Source organism: Saccoglossus kowalevskii, chromosome 10 (assembly GCF_978046115.1).
Source record: "Saccoglossus kowalevskii chromosome 10, keSacKowa6.1, whole genome shotgun sequence".
Taxonomy (NCBI): Eukaryota; Metazoa; Hemichordata; class Enteropneusta; family Harrimaniidae; genus Saccoglossus; species Saccoglossus kowalevskii.
Genome location: NC_140650.1, coordinates 4,225,619 through 4,253,417, shown reverse-complemented (window position 1 = coordinate 4,253,417; position 27,799 = coordinate 4,225,619). Strand labels below are relative to the sequence as shown.

Below are 27,799 nucleotides of genomic sequence, written 5' to 3'. Positions count from 1 at the left end.
AGCTTTGTCACCGAATCTGTTAAAAGTATGAAATAATCAGGGGACAAAAAAAATCGCTCGTTAAAACTAAGATAATTTGGAAGAAACGACCGGAAAAAATTCAACAGAATTGCGTCTACATTATATGAGCCTTGTAATCTGTATACTGTATATAACATCAGCACGTTCACGCAATATATTCCCATTCACACACACAAGCACACACAATACAGTGTGCAGTGCCCGGGGGAGCTACTTGCATAGAAGTGCAATATGGGTATGTGCCGCCCGACTGGGGTGCCATTTTACGTTATTTTGTTTAGAAGTGGGTAGTCATTTATCAATGTTTTGGTTTAGAAGTGTGTAGCACTTATTTACTTTTTCACAGGTCCTTATATTCAAAGCCAAATACCGGAGAAGTCTGAATGCATTGCCGGGTGCGCTCACTGGTTGCGAAAGTTGTGAGCTGGGTGTGTTTTTTTTCGCTGAAAACACTTGTGTTTAAAAGTGGGTATATAAATAGAAAAAAAAATGGTTTAGAAGTGAGTATGGTTTACGAGAGGTGGGCTTCACAACCTCACCCACTTAATGTGGAAGTAGCCCCACAGCGGTCATTTCAACATAACACGTATACAAAAAATAGACAAACTTGGAACTCCCTATTCTACATGTGTCGGGGATGGGTTCGAATGATCATTTATTTCCATTCAATATTGCTTTAGTTACATTTATTGCGTGTTACGCGACTCTTCGCTTACGAGTACATTAATATTTCGTGCGTCCGTGTTGGCGCCTGAGCGTTGTTACATTGTTTAAAATTTCTAGTTGGTCGCGTGCCGGTCGCGTGCGGCACACTCTCTCTCTTTTCTGTCTCACCTTAGCAGCAGTGTATTTTGACGTGTACGTTTCACCGCTGAATAAAGATCCATTGATAATAGATCTGCTTCCTATCTATTTCGGGAAACCATCAAGTGTTTTGTGGGACACACTCAAGCTTATATATTTTCTCAACCACAAAATTGGTGCCGAGACCAGGATTCAACCTGAATTCAACGGTTTCCGCGAAATAGACCAGAATTTCTCAAGTCAGCGTTTTCAACCAGTTTGCACCACCTCGTCATTTCGACTCAGCAACTATGGTTAAATTACAAAGTTTACGGAACAAACGGAACAAGGCAAAGATAATTCTACTCAAGGCGATAGAACCCACGGAGGCGATGATTCACGAACATGGACAACAACGAGATCCACAACTCGATTACGGGGAAATCGCCGATTCTCAAGCTCACATCAAACGACTCCTAGACCTCCTCATAGCAGCCGATGAAAACGTCATCGACGTAATCGATCCTTCCGATGATGCTTTCAACGAAATCACAGATTTTCAAACGGATATTGTCAAAAGATATGCACGAATCGCGAGGTTCATCGAAGACTTCAAGATGAAACAACGGCACTCGGCAGTCGCGACATGGACGAAAACTAGCCAACCCGACGCTACTTCGCAACCCCGTCTAAAAACGGTACAACTTCCGCGCCTGGAAATGAAAGAGTTCAACGGCGATCCTCTCAAGTGGAGTGAGTTTAACGACGGATTTAAGGCAACAATTGACTCTAACCCACAGATCAGTGAAATACAAAAATTCACTTATCTACGGTCTCTCGTCACTGATGAAGCCAAACGACTAATCGATGGTTATCAGACTACTGAAGCAAACTACAAGTCAGCCTACGCTCTATTAGAGAAACGCTACGGTGATACACAATTAATTGTACAAGCACATATGGAATCATTGTGGTCTCATCCAGCACCGAGTTATAATGCGACATCGCTTAAAGACTTCCACGATAGCCTTGAAACCACTGTGCGATCGCTCAGAGCTCTGGGAAAGCCTGAATCTGGATACGAAGAGCTACTAATTCCCCTTCTACTCAAAAAGTTACCTGCCCAATTTCGACGTGACCTTGCTCGATCAAACGGTGATCAAACATGGACATTGGCAACTTTCAGCATAGCGATGATACGCGAGATACGCGTACTCGAAGTCGGGCTGGACGAGGACGATGTTGACGATACATCATACCCTTCATCTATCTCTGCATTTACTACCAGCAGTCAAACTACTGGAGGTAACCAAATAGCAACAGTGCAAGGTAATGATCAATACAAATCGAAAAACAAATCGAAATATAACCGACACAATGCTGCTACACGATACAATGACCGACGACAGACATCACAGCGTGCGTCCAAACCGCCACACTGCATATACTGTAGAGGTAAACACTACACAACTGACTGCCATGTTTTAAGCTCTCGACCCGACAGATTCAACTTTATACACGAAAATAAACTATGTTATAACTGTCTTGGCTCACATCTAGCGCGTGAATGTCGCTCTCAGTGGACATGTCGCACCTGCAAGAAAAAACACCATTCCTCTATACATTCGGACTCCTCGACCAGCGCAGCGCAAAAAACTTCTGAAACTCACGTAAACTTTGCGCATGCTAATTCATATCGGCGACCGTTTCTCGACGGGCCGTCAAAAACGGACCCAGCGCCACCTCCGCGCGTGCTTCTCAAAACAGCTCGAATTACTACTATTGGTAATGGTAATTCTCAGGTCGCCACAGTCCTATTTGATGAAGGGGCTGACAGGAGTTTTATAACCACTAAGTTCGCTGCCTCGATTAAAGCGGACACTAACTATTTGGAGACCCTAAATCTCAAGGCATTTTCGAATAGCAAAACTGGGTATAAAACCATACCACGAACTACAGTCACTCTCCTACAACGAGACGGCTACAAAAGTCCCATTGACTTGCTCATCGTTGATGAGATTTCTGATAATCTTGACAATAACGTTACTGGTGACCTACGTAACATACCACACTTACGAAACCTACCTCTAGCGCATCCAATCACAAGTGACACCACACTGACTATAGATGTACTTATTGGTGCGGATCGGTATTGGGACTACGTAGGAAACCACATTATAAGGGGAACCAGTCCTGTAGCAGTTTCCTCTGCCTTTGGTTATTTATTTTCGGGACCAGTCTATTCAACTAAGAGAAGAGGCCATAATACGAATACATTTCATATTTCCTCGATCAAAACACCAGACCCCGAGCTCGATAAACTTGTCGCCAACTACTGGGACCTCGAAACGGTAGGCATCCATGACACCATCAAAGTAAGCGAAACCAAAGCCACCCATGATGAACAACATCGCCAATTTGTTGATAATTGCTTGTCCAGCAAGGACGGAAGGTATATCGCTTAGCATACCATCGCTAAGATCATGATATTTTGCCGACAAACTTACAGTCAGCCACCTCACGCACCAGAAATATGATCAACAAATTGCCAAGCGAACTTGTGAAAGTTTACGACACCATCATACAAGATCAACTTAAGCAGGGCTTCATCGAGGAAGTCACCGACGACGATCGAGAAATCGGACACTACCTGCCTCATCGATCGGTCTCGAAGGACAGCGAGTCCACTCCGATCAGAATCGTATATGATTGTTCAGCAACTTCAAAACGGGATCAACCCAGTTTAAATCAATGTTTAGTCACCGGACCGCCACTGCACAACTCGCTGACGTCGATACTAATTCGATTTCGCTCAAACCCAATAGCTATGACGGCAGACATTGAGAAGGCATTTCTGCAGATACAGCTGGATGAATCCGACAGAAAATTCACTAAATTTCTGTGGTTAAGCGACCCGACTGACATTGCTAGTCCCTTCAAGACGTACCAATTTAAGGCAATATTGTTCGGCGCAACCAGTTCACCTTTTACTTTAAACGCGGCACTGCGACATCTGACCGATTCATATTCCGATAATCCTACTGCAATTAATTTGCAAAAGAATTTATATGTGGACGACGTGGTTACTGGCTGTGATACACCAATGCAAGCGTTGCAGTTTTACGAACAATCCACTGAAATGCTCGCTACACGTAAGTTTAACTTACGATCATGGAGTACAAATGACACCCTCTTAAAAAAAACTACGAAAATCGACGGTCGTTCAAGTGACAAAGAAACAGTCTCAATTCTCGGTATTCTATGGAATTCCAGTTCCGATTATCTTCAGGTAAAGAAAATGAAATCTCCCGATTTTGGAAAGTTTACTACCAAACGAGACGTCACCTCTTACAGCGCGAGTTTATGTGATAGGTATTTTTGATGGTTAAAAACCTTTCACTTAGGTAACCGGGATTCGGTCGTTTCCACGCTAGGCTGACAAAAGACACACACAAGCTTCGTTCATGTTCCCAAAACGATTCTCTGCCAAGTCCCTGGTTTTTCACCCGAGACAGCATTAAATCCATCTTTATTTCTTGTCACCCCTTAACCAATTACAATCAGTATAAGAGACTCCAAGGCCTTGCCTTCCAACAAACAACCAATCACATGAAAGTTTTACACATCACAATCAATTAATTACTCGTCAAGCTGTCTAGAGAAAACATTTCTATACATTGTCAACACTAACTAATATTGATGGGGTAATAATCTCGCACTAACATTCCATCAAGATACTACCTTTTTTAAACTCGCAAACAACATTGGTTTAGAATTACAGCTACTGTCTTGTATCTTAAAAACTGCAGAGTCATAAGATGTTTTTGGTTGATTTCGACCAGCTCGCCATCTGGTCTTGTCATTAACCTTTATCAGTATATGTCATGACAACCACTGTCAAACTGACTGAAATATAAATCATGATATTTATACGATCCATTGGGATTGTATTCTCCGGTTCACGTCCGAGCAAAACTACTTATTCAAGCCCTATGGTTAAACAACAGTGATTGGGACCAAGCCATCGATTCTAAATTTCTCCTACAATGGCAAGGCATCGCAGCGGATCTCTATCAAGTAACAAAGAACAGCGAAATTCCACGTAAGTACTTTACAATACAACCTCAGAATGTCGAAATTCATGTTTTCGCAGACGTCTCAGAACGTGCTTACGGTGCTTCAGTATACTTGGTCTCTGAACACGAATCTACACTTGTTATCGCGAAGACACGTGTCACTCCCATTGGTAAACAAGCGTTGACATTACCACGACTCGAGTTGATGGGAGCATTGATCGGAACACGGCTTGGCCAGTTTGTATCTGAATCCCTTAAAGACAATTTCAATATTACCAAACGCCTTCTGTGGTCGGACAATCAGATAACACTACACTGGTTGAACGGGCGAGGGAGACAAGATGTCTTTACTAAAAACCGCGTTTTGGAAATCACATCCCACCATCAAGAGTACCGCTACGTACCCACTTCACAGAACCCAGCTGATCTCTTAACCAGGGGAATTTCTCCGCGTCAACTGAGTGAGTCTCGTGTTTGGTGGTTTGGCCCCGATTGGTTAACTAATAGCGCATTATGGCCGAAATGTGAATTGTTTCCTATCGAAATAACCGAAAGTGTCAACGAACAATTGGATCCTGCGACTGCGCCAAAATGTCTCACAGAAACTGCGATACATCATATGTCAACTGTCACTAAGCCAACTTTGCTGCAAACAGAATTCGGTGACATACTACCCGCTACAAATATGCGTGATACTCCAGTGAATACTGACAATTTTCCGCGCCAAGTTGGATTCAGTATTGACAGTATATTTCAAGTCAATAATTATCGCGATCTCTCTCATTTATTACGAATTACGGCTCTTGTACTACGTTTCGTACATAATATTAAAGCAAAGCTAACTCGACGGCCATTGAACATTTCTAGTCTCAATGGAAACGCACCAACTGCGTCCGAGATCAATGACGCTGAGCACAGGTGGTTGAAAGCTGTTCAACACATTCACTACTCGGACGAAATACTCTATTTACAGCGCCAGGCGAAACAAGTTGGACCACTTTGTAATCAACTCAAGTTATTTCTCGATGATGACGGGATTCTACGAGCAGGAGGCCGACTCCAGAACACATCCCTTCCCTATGATAGTATCCATCCAATTTTACTACCAGGGAAACACGCTTTCACGTCAGCGGTCATACGTGATACCCACCGTCGTTTACAACATGCAGGACCAAATGCAACCGCAACCAGTATACGCGAACGCTATTGGATTATATCCATTCGCCGATATGTGAACATAGAACTCAATAAATGTGTGGTGTGTAAGCGAGTAGATGGGCCAGCCTATTCCAAACCGATCCCCGCTCCACTTCCTACTTTCCGAGTTCAAGAAGCAGACCCCTTTTCCGTGTGCGGTATCGACTATACAGGACATTTATTCGTCAAAGATCCTATCTCAAAATCAGTTGTGAAAACCTATATTTGTCTGTTTACGTGTGCGATAACACGAGCAGTTCACTTGGAGCTTGTGCCAGACTTAACAACAACATCATTTATTCAAGCCCTCCGACGTTTTTCAGCTAGACGTAGTACTCCTAAATTAATTGTTTCGGACAACGCCACTACGTTTGTATCGGCCGCCAATGAACTCAAAACCCTGATATCCGATCCTGCAGTTCAGCGATACCTGACAAATCACCGAATCAACTGGAAATTTACTCCCAAGCGGTCTCCTTGGAATGGGGGATTTTTCGAGCGTATGATAGCCATCACTAAGACTAGTCTAAAGAAAATTCTCGGTCGCGCCTGTGTAACTTATATCGAAATGGAAACGATTGTGACGGAGATCGAGTCAGCAATCAACGATCGTCCCCTTACACATCTTTCTACTGACGACAACGATTTAAATCCACTTACGCCCTCCCACCTGGTCAACGGAAGAAATATTTGCTGTTTACCAAGGCAAACAGTCATCAATCCTAACTCCAATTTCGCCACAGATCACCAGTCAGCCAACCGGCGCTATGCGTATTTAACTACCTTGCTAACCGCATTTTGGAAAAGATGGTCTAACGAATATATCGTTTCACTGCGAGAACGACACCTTAATCAACACAGAGGAGTTAAAATCAACACTGTACGGGTCGGCGACATAGTACTTATTCACAACGATGTGCGTAAGCGGGTACATTGGCGTATGGGCCGTGTGACAAAGTTGTTACCGGGAGCCGACGGTATAGTTCGTGCTGTGGAACTAGCAACCAAAAACGGTTCCACAAATCGATCTATAACTCGACTGATTCCATTGGAATTGTCTACTGAATCTGAGACCGAATCACATCTAACCCGAGATTTGATGATTTCGAAACCCAATATGAATATTGATCAACGAGATGAACAAGCCGGGAGAAGGTCACACACAAGCAGTCCCGCCGGGGACGGTGACCAAAGACCACACGCAAGTAGCTCCAATGGGAGCGGTGGTGAATCCATCCAGCCACGACGATCGAAAAGGGCGACGGCTCGCATAGCTGAACGAAGAATTGAAAATCTGATCCAGCGTGATCTTGTGTGACATTAATAATAATAACTTTTATTTTATAATCGACTTTATGATGTACTTTCGTTCAAACTGCTTTGTATGTAAACTATATATTTGCGTTATTCATGCACATTGTTATTATCTTTATCGCTTTATTATCACGGAAATGAAACGTGTCTCATTCGAAAATTATGCTAGACGCATCTTTCGCGGCGGGAGTATGTCGGGGATGGGTTCGAATGATCATTTATTTCCATTCAATATTGCTTTAGTTACATTTATTGCGTGTTACGCGACTCTTCGCTTACGAGTACATTAATATTTCGTGCGTCCGTGTTGGCGCCTGAGCGTTGTTACATTGTTTAAAATTTCTAGTTGGTCGCGTGCCGGTCGCGTGCGGCACACTCTCTCTCTTTTCTGTCTCATCTTAGCAGCAGTGTATTTTGACGTGTACGTTTCACCGCTGAATAAAGATCCATTGATAATAGATCTGCTTCCTATCTATTTCGGGAAACCATCAAGTGTTTTGTGGGACACACTCAAGCTTATATATTTTCTCAACCACAACATGAATAATTTTGCGATAATCGGGGTGAGGGGGGGGGGCAGTGATGTGTCGATGGATTGAAGCTCGTAAACCAGACAGCGACGGCTTGCTGTACTGCACCCCATCTTGTTTGCGAGCTGTAGCGTAAAATTCCCAGTAGCAAGTCGGCGAGCTCAACGACAGGAAGGTCTTCAAAATATTGTTGGCGCATGCCCCTTGTATTCAAGCCATTCTAGCAAGAAAACACATACTCCCCATTTAGTCTGCTGTGAAGTATTTTTTTTCATTTTCGAGCACATTTAACTGGAATTCATCGACATCGATAAAACGGATCATCGTGTTTGCCTTTGGTGAGCTACGTTTATTTACGCGTTTGACGTCGTTATGGCGGGAATGACATTTTTCATGTAAACTAAGAACAAATAATTATTTTTCATATAGCTCAGAGTTATTCACTTTCAGTTTTGATTTTAATCATTTCACCCCATAATTTCCCTTAATATTAAATTCCAGTCTCTTTATTTGTTTTCCGAACTCAACATTCTATTCCTATGCATGATACAGGGCCTTGATGCTCAATAATGCAATACATTATCGCGAATAATCTGTGGCAATGACGTCATACAATTCGCTGGTATTGACAATGTTATAATATAATATTTAATAATTTGGTTCACTTTATTCAAATTTGATATAGTTCCTCACTGTATTTTTGATAGCACTTATTTACGTTCTGATTGCCAAGTGGTGGTTCTTATTTTTTATACATGCAACATATATAATCTCTGTAGTTTGTTTAGACATCTAAGATTCTACATGCACAATGCCTGAGATTACACCAGTAAAGGTTTATATGAGAGAAATTTGTCATGCATTTACTTTTTAAACTCATAATAATGCAAATACTTTTTTTGACTCCCATGTGCGAAGCACAAAATGGGAGTCTTTGCAGTTAGTGTGTCTGTATGTGTGTGTGTATGTGTGTATGTGTGTATGTGTGTATGTGTGTGTGTGTGTATGTGTGTCCGACTGTTCCACTGCTATCTCAAGAACCATACATCGGTTTTTGATGAAACTTGGTGCATAGATGCTCTGGGCCAATGCGCAGATTTGATTAGGTTTTGGTAAAAATCCATGCTCGTTAATTACCTAATTTGCATGATAATTAGCTAATTTTTAGCTGTTCTATGACTGTTCCACTGATATCTAAAGAACCACTCATTGGATTTTGATGAAACTTGGTACATAGATGCTCTGAACATATGCGCAGATTTGATTAATTTTTGGTAAAAATCCGTGCATATTAATTACCTAATTTGCATGATAATTAGCTATTTTTTAGTGGTTCCATGACTGTTCCACTGATATCTAAACAACCACTCATTGGATTTTGATGAAACTTGGTACATAGATGCTCTGAACTAATGCTAGGTTTTGATTAGTTTTTGGTAATAATCCGTGGATACTAATTACCTAATTTGCATAATGATTAGTCAATCTTCGGTTTTTCCACTGATATCTCAAGTACTAATCATCACATTTCAATGAAACTTGGTACATAGATGTCATACGACACTGCACAGACCTGATAGTTTTTAAGGTAATATCAGTACATATTAATTACCTAATTTGCATAATTAATTAATTTTCAGCATTTGATATAAGTAGTTAGCATTACATTTCAATGAAACTTGGTACTTACATACTCAAGGACTATGCAGAGATTGATTGTTTTCGATAAATATTTGTGCATATTAATCACCTAATTTGCATAATTAGTTAATTTTCAGCTTTTCCACAGGTATCTCAAGTACTAATCATCGCATTTCAATGAAACTTGGTACATAGATCCTTTAGGACTATGCAGAGACCTGATTTGTTTTAGGGTAAATAATTGTGCATATTAATTACCTAATTTGCATAATTAATTTTCAGCTTTTCTACTGATATCTAAAGTACTAATCATCACATTTCAATGAATCTAGAATTATGCAGACCCAATTAGTTTCCGGTAAATATTTGTGCATATTAATCACCTAATTTGCATAATTAACCAACTTTCACACTGATATCTCAGGTACTATACATCACATATCAATGAATGTACATGGATGCTGTAGGACAATAGACAGACCTGAATAATTGTGGGTTAAAATCTGTACATATTAATTACCTAATTTGCATAATTAACCAATTTTAAGCTTTCACACTGATATCTAAAGTACCGTAAAAACTCCAAAATTTCGACCGGTTTTAAATAATTGGTGTTCGATATGTGACGTGTTTTTATAGTCAAAATTAAGGTGCATTTTCGGACGGTCGAATTTTTCAGAATAGAAATCAGCAAATGAAAAAATGGGATGATAGACAGTGTGCTTCATTAGTTTTTAAAAAATGCAATGTCCGTCAATTGACGTAAACTTCCTCATGTTTCACGGTAAAAGCAAAGGTCGTGGCCGAGTTGTAACTCAAAATCTAAACAAAGTCATCAATCAGTGAGTATTATGACAAGCAAAACAAAACATCAAGACGCGGAGAAGAGGTCAGCACAAAACTAATAGGTCAAAAGACAAAGCTGTCTCGCACTACCTAGAAAAACTTGCGAATGTTCGAAGTACAGGTACCCATTGGACAAAAGATGCATGGAAGTTTAGCAAACTATCTCCCCGACCCAGTGCAATGTATCCGGTTAGAATCAAAGCTCACGTGTCCCTTATTTGAGGGACCAAATTCTGCCGTAAATTCGCCCTTGGATTAAAAAATAAAATGGGATTTAAGAAAATAAAATGGGACTTTTAAGGTGTATTTTGGCGTCATTTTTCGGACATTTCAATCAATCCTGCCGGCTAAAATAGAGTCTAAGTTTTACCGTAGTCATTGACGTTTGTCTATTCAAGAGTACACGTGTATGATTTTTATCTAGCCCTGAGTACAGTCCTGTAGGTTGGCCTCCTTCCGTTGATCATTCGGCCCCCACAGTCCTGAGAAGTCGCATAGACCGGGGATTCGACACTATTGTGAAAGAGTGTATCGGGCGATTTAGGAGGCATTCAGCTTTGCAGTTAAAAAATAAGCAGGTCGATACGTCTAACTATTCTAAATACCTTAACTGGAAGCGAAATTACATAAGATTTCCCACTAGGGTTGATCAAATCGACATTTTCCAACGTCAACCGAAAATATACGCCGCCATCTTGTTCTTGACGCATTCATAAACAAAACGTTGTTTCGTTGCGTAAAACTTGCTTTCGCCAACGTTCCAGTGCTGTAGGTTCATTTTTCGGCCACAAAAAAGGTATTTGTGATCGCTAGATTAGTCGATAGATGTTTTAGCTGGTTACAATCATGAAAACTGCAGAACGATTCTCCGCCATAAATTTGTAGGCGGGTGTCGAATCCCCGGTCTATGCGACTTCTCAGGACTGTGGGGGCCGAATGATCAACGGAAGGAGGCCAACCTACAGGACTGTACTCAGGGCTAGATTTTTATCGTGACTAGCGTGAGCGGGTAAGCTTCCTTTCGAGAATGAGCTGTTATCACTGTGAACAATGTTAAATTATTCTTCAGATGACCAGTTTATTTTTTAAAAACAACTAATTTTTTTATTTAAAAAAAATCATGCCGTTTTCGCATCAAAATCCAAGCCAAAATATCGTACTACAACACCAATTTCTTCCGCATTGCGTTCAATAACATTAACATATTTAAATAAGCTATGGTAATTTGAACACGTTGGCATCATCCAGCTTTTTGATTGGTTAATTAGCGATTTGACCTATTTGACCTAAGAGAACATGGCGGATATCCTACAGCATCAAACGTTTATACGAGACCGGAATCATTCGCTTACGATAAAACTAAGTTGACTTTTATTTGTATTTCATAACCATTCAACAAATTTATTTTGTGTACATTATTATAATCACTACTGAGTACAGTAATAATCAACAATTCAGAAACGCAGCATGCCGAGATTTTTGTGTTCGTTTTTATTTGAAACTTCGTTTATTTAGAATATATTTTCGTTACCAATAAAATAAAAATCTCTCAGTCAATCAGAAACCCGGATTCATGCCTTCGAGGAAGGTCCCGCTTGAACGCTCACATCGTTTTTTTTTTCGTTTGGGGGAAAACTAAAACTGGTCGCAATTTTCGAATAAGAATGAGTCGGCAATTTTTAGTGGAGTCGAAAATTTGTAGGTAAATAAAACACAGAAACCGGCAAATAAATAGGCGATCGAATTTTTAGAGGGGTCGAAATTTTGGAGTTTTCACGGTACTAATTATTCCATTTCAATGAAACTTAATATAAAGATGCTCTAGGACAATGTACAAACCTAATTAGTTTTGGGTAAAAATCTGTTCATATTAATTCCCTAATAAGCATAATAATTCATAATTTTTTGGTTCTAATCACATTTCAATTAAACTTGGAGACATAGATTTTCTGTTACATTGCGCAGAACTCATTAGTTTTACACTCAAATCTGGTCATATTAATTTTCTGATTTGCATAATTAGTTTTCAGCTAAATAATTTCGAATTATATTTAATGTGTCTCCAATACTCTCAGCACATGGGAGTTCTTTCTAAGCTTTCTTTGATTCTTTTTGGAAAAACACTGTAGCGGGCAAGACCTCTTTAACTTGAGCATACAATCACAATTACCAATCATTGGATGGAATATAAAGTATTTTTGAATTCCGTAAAATCTGTATTAGAAGCCGCATCCCTAATAGAAGCCGCATCCATAATAGAAGCCGCATCCCTAATAGAAGCCGCATCCCTAATAGAAGCCGCATCCCTAATAGAAGCCGCATCCCTAATAGAAGCCGCATCCCTAATAGAAGTCGCACCCATTTTTTTTGAACAATTTAGAACAAAACATTCACCATTTCTCATATGTGAAGATGCTCTAATAGAAATTACACTCCCTCTGTTGCATTGTAACATTTTAATAGAAGCCGCGTTTTCTAATACAGATTTCACAGTACATGGTTACAACTTTGCTGAAGTCTTGGAACATATGTAATAATAGCAGAAGGTCATGTCTTTGCATGAATATTTTTTACTAGGCTGTCTTAGGCATGTGTCAGCAGTGTTGGTTACTTATTTGTGTACTGAAACGTAATGTATTGTAGCCATTCTATTATGTGAACATAACACTAATATACTGCATCACTTGTGAAGATAACTTCTATACCTTACAAATGTAATGGTATTCTTCCATAATGTGCAAATCACTTAATTAATTGGTAAAAGTTAATAAACAACAAGACTAGAGAAAGGGCCTCAGAATTTAATTATTTTGTTACAGCATATATTCATAAAGTACTTAATTGGTAAAAGTGCAATATACAACACAGTGGCACTCACCGATTACCTTATGGTAATATGTTGTTCGTATCACTGATTCCTAGTGTGTTGTATACAATATTTCCATCCACTGCATATATCTGTAGAATTATTTGACAATATATGTTGTTGAATTCCCTTCAGATACAAACAAGAGATAGAGCGACTACGTTGAATGCTTGGAATGAACCAAAATGATAGAGAATTCATTCATGATTCGTATCGAGAAGTGAGAGCCAGATGGAAACACAAGAGATGATTGAGTAGATGGATTTCTGCTGGTTTATGTTGAACAGTACTGTTATTTCTATGTAACTACGACAACAGAGAAATACAGTGGAAATAATAATATAAACATGAATTCAAATGTTGATATTCAATATGAATATATATATATATATATATATATATATATATTAATGTTCTGATGCAACAATAATTATGGTTTAATTCTTTTATAGAGACATTTAAGTATGACGTGTCAATATGTTGGCATTTAAACTGAAATGAAATTTGTATAATAATGATTTTAAACAATTATTCAATTTCATAAGAAAAACAATTTTCAGACCATATGATGTGAGCTGCTCACCTATGTAATGATAACCCAACCCTTTGCTATGATCTTCCCACACTATGCTATGAACTTCCCACACTATGCAGTGATCTTCCGACCATATGCTATGATCTGCCCCACCTATGCAATAATATCTACACCCTATGCTATGATCTTCCCACACTAAGCAGTGATCTTCAGACCATATACCGTGAGCTGCCCACCTATGTAATGATAGCCCAGCCCTATACTATGAACTTCCCACACTATGCAGTGATCTTCCGACCATATGCTATGATCTGCCCCACCTATGCAATGATATCTCCACCCTATGCTATGATCTTCCCACACTATGCAGTGATCTTCAGACCATATACTGTGAGCTGCCCACCTATGTAATGATAGCCCAACCCTATGCTATGAACTTCCCACACTATGCAGTGATCATCAGATCATATGTTGTGATCTCCCCCACCTATGTAATGATATCCTCACCCTATGCTATGATCTTCCCACGCTATGCTGTGATCCTCTGAGCCTCTGCCGACCTCTCTGCACCACCACAACCGACCTCTCGGTACTGCATCTGCCGACGTATCTGTACCGCATCACCCAACCTCCCTGCTCACCACACCAGTCCTCCCTGTACCACCTCTCCCGACCTCCATGCACCGCCTCTCACGACCTCCCTGTACCGCCTCTCCCGACCTCCCTGCACCGCCACACAGGCGTCCCAGCACCGCCACATCTACTCTCTGTATCTCTATGGTGCACACCGCCTCTCACGACCTCCCAGCACTGCAACAGCAGACTTCTCTGTACCGCATCTCCTGACCTCTCAGCTCCGCCACACCAGACCTCCCAGCACCGCGTCTCTCGAACTCCTTGCACCGCCACACCCAACCTCTCAGGACCGTCCCTGCCGACCTCTCTGTACAGCATCAACCAACCTCCCTGCATGCCACACCAGACCTCCCTGTACCGCCTCTCCCCACGTCCCTGTGTTGTCTCTCCCGACCTTCCTGCACTGCCTCTCCCGAACTTCCTGCACTGCCACACCAACCTCCCTGCACTGGCGCTCCCGACCTCTCTGCAATGCCTCATCCGAATTACCTGCACCACCTCTCCCGACCTCTTTGCACCGCCTATCCCGACCTCCCTACACCACCTCTCCCGAACTTCCTGCACTGCCACATCTACTCTCTGTACCTCTGTGGTGCACACTGCCTCTCATGACCTCTTTGCACTGCAACACCATACGGTACTTCTCTGTACCATATCTCCCGACCTTCCAGCTCCGCCACACCCGGCCTCTTTGCACCGCTTCTCCCGGCCTCCCTGCACCGCCTCTCTTGACCTCTTTGCACCACCACACCCGATATCTTGGTACCGCCCCTGCCGACCTCTCTGTGCCGCATCTCAAGACCTCCCTGCTCTGCAAGACCAGTCCTCCCTGTACTGCCTCTCCCGACCTTTCTGCATCACCTCTTCCGACCTCCCTGCACCACCACACTCAAACTCTCGGTACCGCCTCTCCCGACCTTCATTCACTACCATTCTCAACATCAATTCAACGCTATAACTCAAATTCTCGGCACCGCCTCTCCCGACCTCACTGCACCGCCACACCCGAACTCTCTGCATCGCCTCTCCCTGCTTCACCACACCCGACCTCCTGCACCGCCTCTCCCAACCTCCCTGCACCGTCACACACACACCCTGTATCTCCGCGGTGCACATCGCCTCCTCCGACCTCCCTGCAGGCCACACTCGACCTCTCGGTACCGCATCTCTGTCGACCTCTCTGCACCGCACCTCCCGACCTCCTTGCACTGCCTATCTCGACCTCCCTGCACCACCACACCCGACCTCCTTGCCCCGCCTTTCTCGACCTCTCCGATCCACCACATCGGACCTCCCAGCACCGCCACACCCGACCTCACTGCACCGCCTCTCCCGACCTCTTTGGACCGCCACATCTGATCTCTTGGTACTGCCTCTTCCGACCTCCCTTTACCGCCACACCCGACCTCCTTGCGCCGCCGCTCCCGACCTCTCTGCACCGCCACACCTGACCTCTCGGTACCGCCTATCTCGACCTCCCTGCATTGCCACACCCGACCTCTCGTTACCGCCTCTCCCGACCTCGCTGTACCTTATCTCCCGACCTCCAGCACCGCCTCACTCGACCTCCCTGCAGCGCCACACCAGACCTCTCTGCACTGCCTCTCTCAACCTCCATGCACCGACTCACCCGGCCTTCCTCACCGCCACACCCGACACACCGCCTCTCCTGACCTCCCTGCACCGCCTTTCCCGACCTCCCTGCACCGCTATACCCTACCTCTCAGTACCACCTCTCGGTACCGCCTCTCCCGACCTTCCAGCACCGCCTCTCCCGACCTCACTGCACCACCTCTCCCGACTTCCCTGCACTGCCACACCCTACCTCTCAGTACCGCCTCTCCCGATCTGTCTGCACTGCCTCTCTCGACCTCCCTGCATCGCCAGACCCGACCTCTTGGTACTGCCTCTCTCGACCTCCCTCCACTGCCTCTATCAACCTCCTAGCACCGCCACACACGACCACTCTGCACCACCTCTCCCGACCTCTCTGCACCGCCACACCAGACCACTCAGTACCGCCTCTCCCGACCTCCCTTTACCGCCACACCCGACCTTCCTGCACCGCCACACTCAACCTCTTGGTACCACCTATCCCGACGTCTCTGCAACGCCACACCCGACCTCTCTGCACTGCCTCTCCAGACCTCTCTGCACTGCCACACCCGACCTCTCGCTACCGCCTCTCCCGACCTTCCTTTACCGCCACACTCGACCTCTAAGTACCGCGCCTCCCGACCTACCTTTACCACATCTCCCGCCTTCTTATGACCGACTCTCTTGACCTCCCTACACCACCACAACCGACCTGAGTAAACTGGCTGGTGAAACACTTTTTCTTGCTTTCGTCACAAACATGAAAAAAAACATAAAACATTTTTTGTGTATTTTATTCTAGTGATGTCACGCATCTATAGTACAAAGCGTGCTTATTCGTTTCTTTTTTTAAGTTTATATAATGTTTTAAAATTGGCACGTATTTTTGATGTACGAATGACTTTGTGGTCGGCACATAATGGATGTAAAGTATTAAAACGGCGTACAAAGTTGTGCAAAGTGAGTGCAAAGTTGAATGATTTGCGTGTATATTTCAATTAACTTTTTGTCATATCTAACCATGAAGTTATAAAGTAAGAAAAGTGAATAAATGCAAGTTAACGTCCCGTATATTAGCAGAATGCCAGATGAGCTGAGCGATATATGTTCTAAAACAGCTGACTAAAAAGATATGCGAAACATTTGTACAGTTGGTGTGTTTGCTAATATATTTGACCTAAGTCATTGTTATATCGACCCCGCAGTTAAAAATATAGAAAAAATGAGCCAATGTGTTGGAAAAGCCCTTTATATTAGAAAGCGTAATAATGTTGGCGGATTTGATTGTATATTTATCCTAAGTCATTATCATGACAACCCCGCAGTTAACATTAATTAAATGTTCCTCATATATAAGTAGATTATCACCACAGTCAGCCGGAAAATCGACAACAAACTGCTTACAAAGTTGTGAAAAGCGATTGCAATGTTGGTAGTTTCATTCGGGATTGTTACCTGTGATATCATATAAACAAGTCCCATAGTTGAACATTCGAAAATGTGAATAAATATTTCGTAAATTGCTGTTAGCTTACCGTAGTGTTACTCAAATTATGTAGAGGTCATAGGTCAATCTTCAAGGTACTTGTGCAAGCGATATCGAAAAACATGTAATAGCCGCCAATTCCGCTTATTTTCAAATAATCCATGCAGATGTGTTGATAGGTGCCCGACAAATGTTTACAGTAAAGCACAATCGGATGTGGTTAGTACTTGCATGGAAGGCTTCCTGAGTAAACGACCTGTTTAATTTATTTTGATTTTGTTTCATCACACACATGGAAAAGATAAAAGGCAATGTCCCTGCAATATTTTTTACTGTGATGTCAATCATTTATAGTAGAAAATCGTGGCATTTTTGTAACTTTTTTAATTAATGAAAAGTTTAAATTCCTTCTAATTTTCACGAACATGTTGTTGATGCTGTCGGCACGTAATGGGTTTTACGCTGTTAACGCTCAGTGCAAAGTTGTTCACAGAGATTGCAAATTTGTGCGAAGTTTTTGCAAAGTTGGTAAATGTATTCGTATATATGACCTAAGTTGTTGGCATATAGAAACGCGCAGTTGTAAAGTCGGCAATTTAATAAAAGCCACATGAAAGCAGTCTATATATGTTCACATGATCTGAATGTAAAATGTTAGAAAACAGTGTGCAAAGTTGGAAAAGCCTCTGCAGTTAAATTTGGACGACAAACTGCCTACAAAGTTGTCAAAAGCGATTGCAAAGTTGGTAGTTTTATTCGGGATTGTTACCTGTGATATCATATTAACAAGTTCCATAGTTGAACATTCGAAAATGTGAATAAATATTTCGTAAATTGCTGTTAAATTACCCTAGTGCTACTCCAAGTATGTAGAGGTCATAGTTCAATCTAGAAGGTACTTGTGCAAGTGATATTAATTTAAAACATCAAAAAACATGAAATAGACGCAAATCCAGCTTAATTTCAAATAATCCATGCATCTGTGTTGTTAGGTGCCCGACAAATGTTTAAAGTAAAGCACAATCGGCGTGGTTAGTACTTGCATGGAAGTCTTCCTGAGTAAACGACCTGTTGAATTTATTTTGATTTTGTTTCATCACACACATGGAAAAGATAAAAGGCAATGTCCCTGCAATATTTTTTACTGTGATGTCAATCATTTATGGTGGAAAATCGTGGCATTTTTGTAACTTTTTTAATTAATGGAAAGTTTTTAAATTCCTTCTGATTTTCACGAACATGTTGTTGATGCTGTCGGTACGTAATGGGTTTTACGCTGTTAACGCACGTGCAAAGTTGTTCACAGTGATTGCAAATTTGTGCGAAGTGATTGCAAAGTTGGTAAATGTATTCGTATATATGACCTAAGTTGTCGGCATATAGAAACGCGCAGTTGTAAAGTTGGCAAGTTTAATAAAAGCCAGTTGAAAGCAGCCTATAGATGTTCACATGAGATGAATGTAAAATGTAAGAAAACGAATGAAATGCCAAAAAACATAAAGTAAACGTCTCGAAAATACCTCATATATTAGCAGATTGTCACAATAGCGAGCCGAAATATAGACGACGACCAACTGCTTACAAAGTTAGTACAATCATTTGTTATAGTTACCTGTGATAACAAGTACCAAAGTTAAAAGTTCGAAAAAGTGAATAAATACTTTGTAAATTGGCTTTAAATTACCGTAGTGTTACTCGGAGCATGTAGAGGTCATAGATCAATTCTAGAAAGCGCTTGTGCAAGTGATACCAATTTTAAAACATTCCAAAACATGAAATAGCCGCCAATTCGACGCAATTTTAAATAATTCTTGCAGCTGTGGTTAGGTGGTCGCCCAATGTCAAAATTAAAGCACAATCGGGCGTGGTTAGTACTTGCATGGGAGATTCCCTGAGTAAACCAGGTGTTTTAATTTTTTTCCTTTTTGCTTCATCACACACATGGAAAAGATATAAGGCAACGTTCCTACATTCGTTTTTACTGTGATGTCAATCCTTTATCGTATAGAATCTCAGAACTGTTGTAATTTTTTTAAATTAATGGAAAGTTTTCAAATTCCTAATAATTTCCAGAACAAATTGTAGATGCCGTCGGCACGTACTGAGATTTAAGCTGTTAACGCACCTTGCAATGTTGTGCAAACTGATTGCAGGGTTGATACATGTATTTGTATATATGACCTAAGTTGTTGTTTATTTAATAAAAGCCAGTTGAAAACAGCCTATATTAGCAGATGTTCACAGCGTGCAAAGTTGGAAAAAGCGATTGAAATTTTGGCGGAGATGCTTGTATATTTAACCTAAGACATTGTCATGACAACCCCACAGTTAAATTTCGAAAACATTAAGTAAACGTCCCGTAAATGCCTCATATATAAGCATTTCCTAATGTGAATTAGGAAAAACAAGATACAGACCCGATATAATTTGCTTGGCCTAAAGTCGTGTACGAAGTAGACGGTCCAATTAAAGTTCGGAAGTTTGCACAAATGGCTTAAATTGCCTAGACTACCTAGAGTACAGCTTGTTGGTGGGACAAGCTTATGTCTACACAGTTTTATCTCCGTGTCGTGAAGACATGTGCAAGCAACCTCTGACCTCCACGTGTAGCCCTAAACACGACGTCAACAAGCGAATTTGTGTAAATAATTTACGCTTGTTATACGCTTACTTTCATGTGATCACTTTATAATTTTCCTTTAACTTATATTATAACGTTAATGGTAGCAATAACGTAGTGAGTCATTTATGTAAACACTGCATTAAATCAACAGCTGAAGACAGTATTTTAAATGAAATGTTAAAAACAAATTGTCTGCTAATTCCATGTATACAGAAATTATTCAATTTTAGTTTAGAGAGTGGCACCTATCCAACAAGTTGGTAATCCGCCATCTTATTACCACTGCACAAATCAGGCGACAGGTCAAACCCAGCCAATTATAGAGCAATTGATATATCCAGCTGTCTGTCAAAATTATTCACAGTCATTATGAATCTCAGATTGACAAACCACTTGGAGAAACACAAATTAATGAATGAGGTACATTTCGAAAAAAACAGACGCACAAGTGATGCAATCTTTCTTCTTAAGACAGCAGTGGAAAAAATACTGTATGGAAAAAAGAAACGGGTGCTAAGTGTAAAAGAGTATACAGCTGTTTCGTAGACCTAATTAAAGCATTTGACAGTGTCTCAAATGATGCTTTATTTCTAAAACTACAAAACACTGACATAAATGGCAATTTCTACAACATAATAAAATCAATGTACACTGATCAAGAATATAAAGTAAAGCTAAATAGTGGTATCACAGAGGGATTTCATCCAACAAGTGGTGTCAAACAAGGGTCCAAAATGACACCAATGCTTTTTAACATTTTCATGAATGACCTCCCTGGTATATTCGGTGAGAATGTAGATAACCCTATCATGATTGACACTTTTCCCCTAAATTGCATTCAGTTTGCGGATGACCTGGCAATTATTTTGACGGTCTACAAAACTGTCTGAACAAACTAAATGATTACTGTACAAAATGTACTAAAGTGATGATATTTAACAATGAATAGAAATCGTTTAATAAAAAATATATATTTCAAAATAAATAATGAAGAGATAACATCTGTTAAGGAGTTTTGTTATTTAGAAACCATTTTCACATCAAATTGTAAATTTAAAATAAATCAGTCAAACCTAAACGTCACACTATACTAAATCATAAAATGATCTCTACAAAACTAAGCCTTAAACTTTTTTATCAACTCATCTCTCCAATTTTGTTATATGGGTCAGAGATTTGGACCAATGAAATTACGAATAAAAACAATTACTTGGAGCAAGCATGCAACCACTTTTACCGGTTTATTTTAGGTGTTAGTAAAGTAACACCATTGATTGGCATAAAAGGCGAAATTGGTAGAATTCCTATAAGGATTAAGGCAACTTTATCGCTAATTAAATATTGGCACAGATTGTCATTGTTACCTGAAAATCATATTCTAAAAAGTGCACTAAAAGAAACAGTGTCCTCAAACTCAAGCTGGATAAAACATGTTAAAACAATTCTTGGACATGCTGACTTATCTGAAGTAAAGAAAATATATAATGTGGGAAACATCACTGAATTAACATAATTGTTGTAAGAAAAAATAATATATACAAATATGGAATCAGCAACTTTGTCATGTCCCAAAAAACAGGAATTCAGGACAAACATTAAGAACATATAATTTGTATAAAATGGAATATGAATTTGAAGGAGATTCAGGACATCAATTTGAGAAGAATGGTTACAAAGTTTCGACTTAGTGACCATAATTTGGAAATATAAATAATTTCCCATACAGGGTTATTCACTCACAGTTTATAGTTCAGTTCTATTTCATGTCCTCCTTATCTGGTTCAACAAAAATGCACTTTGACTGGTTCATAATTTTCATCCGATCTCTTCTAATGTCTTCATCACAACCGTCGCATACTCTCGACCTTTCTTTATTCCGAGTTGCTTCCAGCTTCCCCAATTAACTCTCACGGCGGGCGCCAACCGTGACATCTCTTCCCATTTTGGTCTGATTCTGCATGCCTTCACCCTCTTTACTGGACCTATTTCCGCATCAGCCGTCTGGGCTTCCTTTATCTGATCACTGCTCACCTTAGGTTGAATTCTGACAGCCCGTACCTGGGTCTCTATTTCCGCTTCCACCATCCTGGTGTCCACTATTCCTTTTCCCATATTCACCTTTTCTGTGTCCCTCATGCAAGTGGGAGTATCCTGCAATGAACTGCTATACTCTCCGGCCCTGGAAATCACAGCGCTATGTTTCCCCTGCCAACCACATTTCCCGCATGGTCTCCTTATAACCCGTCAGTTTTCCCGTGGATTTTCCCTGGTCTATAACCTTATACTCGGATTCCCCAAGGACTTCGATCCACCTGGCGAGTTTTCCTCCTGGACACTTAAAACTCAACAACCACCTTAGAGCTGCATGATCAGTCCTGATGGTGAATTTCCTACAGTACAAGTACTGCCTGTAGTATCTCACGAAATTCACCAATACCAGTAATTCTTTCCTTGTGACGCAATAATTCCTTTCCGCTTTACTCAGCGACCTGCTGCCATACCCTATCACCTTTTCCTTTTCATCCTGGATCTGTGATAAGACAGCACCAATACCTGTTTCACTTGCGTCTGTATCCAGCACATACATGTATCTCCTGTTTCCTGTGGATACGCTAGTACAGGGGCAGACATCAGACACTCCTTTAATACCTGGAAAGCAATCTCGCATTCTGTATCCCAGTTAAACACTTCATTTTTCTCCGTTAATCTGTGCAAAGGTACTGCTATTTTGGCAAATCCTTGTACATATCGGCAGTAGTAGGACGCCATCCCCAAGAAACTTCTTACATTCTTCACACTTTTTGGCGTTGGCCACTCCTTTATGGTTCTCTCGCTTTGTCTGGATTCGTCGCTACACCATCTTTTGACACTATATGACCCGAATACATTACACTGGTTCTGCACAGGTCACATTTCTTTGGCTTGAGTCTTAACCCGGCTACCAGCAATCTGTTCAATACTTCTTCCAAACGCTCTAACTTCTCATATACATCTCTGCCGTACATAATAATATCGTCTAAGGTCTAGGAACTACAACTTGGTTCAATAATACTGGCTTTTAGCATCTTTCTACTTCCAATGCAGGTCTCTGCACCACCTGTTGATATTGTTTTCTTGACAGCAGTGTTTCTGATGCCCCAGTATCTATTAACAATATCTTTGCAATCCACCTCCTTTGTCTGCCGCAAATATCCGGCCTGTCGCCCTAGTATAGTCATTTATGGTAGGGAGGGGTCTACTTTCCTTTCCTGGGGGGTCCCTGTATCTGGTTCCTCTAGTTTCTTTTCCCCTTGCTGTGTACCCTGCCCCTCCTTCTCTGCACCATTTTTACTGCTTATTGGGGTTGCCTGGGCCTGTCTGCATTTCCGACCCAGCCCTGGTCCCTGGGGTTAGTTTTGATGCATTTCCAGCGTATCTTCTTGGTGGGGTGGTACAGTTTCTCTTTATATGCCTCCGTCCACCACATCTGTAACACTCAATTTCTATCAGGCGCCACCTTTCTGGTCCTTCTGGTCCCCCACTGCATGGCTGTTCTGCTATCAGGCTTGGTTGAAATTGTCCTACCCCATTTCTTTCATTCCTTCATTCAGCTCCATCACCTCCGAGTCACAATCAGCATTCAGCACTCTGCTAAATTTGGGGTACTGCTCAGCTAGGCTTTGTTTCTCTGACATCACGTGTGACTCAGTCTCCAATGCAGCCTGTATCGCCTGGTCAAATGTTTTTGGATTTACTCTAAATATACCGTCTCCTATTTTTTTCTCAGGGATTGCATTTTTGAAATACTGCCTGCCCAGCCTTTCTTGGGAAGCAGGGTCCATACCTGGGTAGGTCATCTCTGTTAAATCACGTACAGCTTCACCCAATTTTTGCAAACATTCATCTTTCTTCCGCTGCCTAGACCGTAGTTCTGCCGCATAGGTATCTGCTTGCCCACCAGAACCAAATCTCCTCCTGTCCAATCCTGTGACTAACTCTTGGTATGGTATTTCTCCACCATCTGTTTCTCGGGTCAGCACTTTCTGCGCCAAACTGGACAAACTCACTGCTAAATACCTGAACTTGTGTACCATATCCCAAATATTTACAATTGCACTTTGCTCAAAATAGTCTTTGTAATATCTCCATGGCGTTTCACCTTTAAATTTTTCTGGAATTATGCTAGGCTTTGTCACAGGATACATGCCCCTCTGATGGAAAGCCTCCTCTCCTTTCAGTGCTTTTTCTTTGGTCTAACTACCAGCTCTGGATCCTCTTTTACCTCCTCAAATAAATCTGAGGTGGGGTTTGTCAGCCATCTGCCAGTTGATTGTGCCCGGGGGCCCAAGCCATAAGTCATCTGCTCTGTCAGCTGGTCTCCCTCTCAATGCTGATCGGTACCGTGATGTGGCTGTATCCAGCCTCCATGGTATATCTGTTTTCTCTGCTACTGCTGATTCACTCCGCTTTTCCGCTGTAACTCTACTGCTAGTCAACAGGTCAGCTTTACTCATTTCTTGGGTCCCATAGCCAGAGGTTGGTGTCACCTGTGGTGGCAGCTCCTCTGCTTTACCCTCTGACTGCACAACCCCCTCTTTTTCAGTCTCCACTGGATCTTTAAGCTCTGCAGTATCACCAGCTGCTGCCTGTGCAAACTGTATTTCTCTTAATGTATCAACAAAAATTTGCCGATAATTTCTTTGCTCTGTATCAGCTACTGGTTCAATCTGGATACTCTCTACCGCAATCGGCTTTGCCATTTCTGGATCTGCTACTGGTTCAGTCTGGATACTTTCTACTGGAATCTTTCTCTGCCATTTCTTGATCTGTAACTTGAGTCGCCTTGATCTGCTTTCTCTGGTTCACCTCCTCTGCACCAGTTGTATCCCACCGCTGCCACCAATGTGACGTTAAATGCGGGGGGCCTTTATGGGGCTACACCGTATTCAGGATCGGGGAGCTTGTCTTTAATACCGGTCTAATAGTCTTTGTCTTTGGTAGCGTGCTTATCTTATAAGTCTCCTCCCTCTCAGCTCGTCCGCTGTCACAGGGTGGGGATCGTTTGGTGAATGTATATCACCACAACTGAGACTGTGCAGAGAAAGAAATATACCAGTAACGATTATAACAAATTAACACAACACAATATATACGGTTTCCTGTACTTTAATAAACAAATAACAGGGATGCTGGTCACTGGAACCAGCAAGGAGGGGGATACACTGTAAAATAAAATAAATTAGAGACTTGATCGATGCTGCAGGGAACACTCCACTCTCCATTGGACAGCAATGTGCAATGTTGCGTTCCTTCGTATCTGGCACACTGTCGAAGCAGCTGCACTACAATTTAAACTCGTGCTCTGTGTCCAGGGAGTATCGGCAACTGCACTGCTATCTGCTGCTACTTGTAGCACTGGTACAACGGGAGTAGTTCAGGCAGTGAGCTTCAGTGGTTCCTGTTGATCAGCAGGGATTACTGCACAGCACGTCTGCATATGTACCCCTGTATAGGGTACAGCTCACTGGAGTCAGGAATCAGCATCACAAGATGTTACAGGATCAGGTCACCTTCCTGACTAAAGATTTTCCCTTATGTCTCAACTTAAATACCCTAGCTAATTTATGGCCATGCAAATAATAAAATGTATATAGCCGACAAATCAGTGTACAGAGGATGCCAATTTTGGTAGTGGAATAAACTACTCTTAATCCAAGCTCTACCAATTTAAAGTAGGAGACTCGGGTCAATGATGTCATATCTATTTTCATTGCCAACAACACTGGGTTCAGCACATTCCAAGGTATTTCACAATCACCATGTCACTGTCTGAACCATACCATTATGCCACAGGGAGAGACAGAATGTATGTATCTCAAATTCTGCTGACAACACAATCCAATGACTGTATCAGCAGTCTTAAAAATAAACATGTGCAATGGGTTGTTGCAAAGTATCCAAACATGTGCGCTTTTCATTCACACAGCCAGGGCTCTGTACTTTTAACTTACAATTTATGTCACATTATATATTACAGGACTGAGTTCGATATGACAACAACCATGACTTAAAATCTTTTAATCACTTTTTACGACTTTGTCCGCTATTTCTCAACATTATATGTTGAGGGCGTATTGAGTTTTAACCCGACTTTTGACTATTTTTTTAACGTTTGCGTAGTTTTGTAGGACAACCTCTTACGTCAAATTTATAATCACATCTACCAACTTTTCATTCACAGCTTTGCACTCTATTTTATTAACATATTGCGATTGGCTGGTATAACGATTTGCTCAAAGTAGCATTCACACGACTTCTAATCGCGTTTTCTAACATTTCGTTCGATATGACAACAACTTAGGTCAAAATTCCAAGCCATTCTAACAAATTTCCAATCGCTTTTCACAACATTCAGTTGTCAGCTGTTTCAAAAAGATTGGAACCTTCTTTTATCGAGTAAAAATATTTTCTTTATTTTAATGCAAATAAAGCTTTTTTTAAAGCAAGGGAGTCGTCATCTGCACATGCGTCAGATGGCCATAGCGTGTCATTGTTTACAAACAAGCGTCTACCCATGAGCCTTTGCTTTTTTAGCGTGTGTTGTTATCATCGCTTGGAGCTCAATTCTCGCGCGTGATGACAAAAAAATAAATAAAAAATGAGTCCAGTTGCTATGCTTTGTTCTAATTGTCTCCCATCAAGAACTTGACCGGCCACTTAATGTTCTAAAATGTTTTTGATAGTTATATCATGAACCTACCAGTCAATTATATCAATTGCAGTTGTATGTTTTGGCAATTGAACTATGACCTAAACTTTCTTATGTAGTATGATAATATAAAGTTATTTTCAAGACTTTTACTTTCGGTTTCGTACTTCACAACATTGCACACTTTTGTATTAACATAGTTTGGTTGGCTCATATGCTACTAAGGGGCATTTACTAGACTTTCAATCGTCTTCAAAATTTAACTCTGGCGCTCGATATGACTTAGGTCAATTTTCCGAACAAATATAACAACTTTTCAATTGCTTTTTATTGTATACGATGTTTTGAGAGATTATGGTCTTTTTATTTATTTTTATTTTTTAGCCGCCTTTATAACAAATGATTTAAATTAGGTGCAAATCTTGAAACTTTTTGAAAACTATTTTCTCTATATATTCGACATGAGTTTTAGTGAAAAAAACAAAAAACATGCATGTGTTGTGACAAAACTCCAAGCACATATACATTCACCCGCAAGTTTGCTTTGGATGTCCACTTTGCAAGGCCCTATGGAGCATCATAACATTTTAGAATGGTCACTTTATCACTCTGCTGTTAGGTGTCAGCTGAATTTTATTCAAATTAGTGCAAGACTTGTGGACACATGTTAACTAAAAATGAACTACTGTGGAATACTTTATTTTCGCTGGAATTAATTTTCACTGAAAAGGCTTTTTGGGCGTTTTGTGTGGAATTTATTTTCACTGATTTTTGATGAGTTTAATGTGAAGTATAGGAAAAAAAAGTATATTCGCTGGATTTTATTTTCACAGAATCATCCCTTCAGCGAAAATAGCGAAAATAAATTCCAAGTGAAAATAAACTATTCTACAGTAACTTTTGCTAGGTTCACATATCATTTTATCGGAACCGAACTATTGTTACTTATATCATGTGCGTT

General features: G+C 41.1%; 2 protein-coding genes and 1 long non-coding RNA gene across 3 annotated transcripts; all 3 read left to right on the top strand.

Moving 5' to 3' along the window:
* The first annotated feature begins 1,115 nt into the window (after positions 1–1,115).
* Positions 1,116–3,269, top strand: LOC146737833 (uncharacterized). Its single transcript, XM_085504825.1, has one exon. It carries the CDS (start codon positions 1,116–1,118, stop codon positions 3,267–3,269), a length of 2,154 nt encoding a protein of 717 aa, XP_085360951.1.
* A 68-nt stretch (positions 3,270–3,337) lies between these two features.
* Positions 3,338–7,395, top strand: LOC102807264 (uncharacterized). The gene is made up of 2 exons (XM_006816953.2): positions 3,338–3,956; positions 4,958–7,395. Exons 1-2 carry the CDS (start codon positions 3,338–3,340, stop codon positions 7,393–7,395), a joined length of 3,057 nt encoding a protein of 1,018 aa, XP_006817016.2.
* A 3,457-nt stretch (positions 7,396–10,852) lies between these two features.
* Positions 10,853–13,626, top strand: LOC146737832 (uncharacterized). The gene is made up of 2 exons (XR_014930755.1): positions 10,853–11,417; positions 13,410–13,626. It is a non-coding gene; the product is annotated as an uncharacterized LOC146737832 (long non-coding RNA).
* The last annotated feature ends 14,173 nt before the right edge of the window (positions 13,627–27,799 follow it).

Bases quoted from the DNA above. Each gene is read 5' to 3' on its own strand.
- LOC146737833 (XM_085504825.1), top strand. From the start codon at position 1,116: ATGGTTAAATTACAAAGTTTACGGAACAAACGGAACAAGGCAAAGATA.
- LOC102807264 (XM_006816953.2), top strand. From the start codon at position 3,338: ATGATCAACAAATTGCCAAGCGAACTTGTGAAAGTTTACGACACCATC. The intron at 3,957-4,957 runs GTAAGTTTAACT...ATGTTTTCGCAG, and splicing joins CACTGAAATGCTCGCTACAC to ACGTCTCAGAACGTGCTTAC.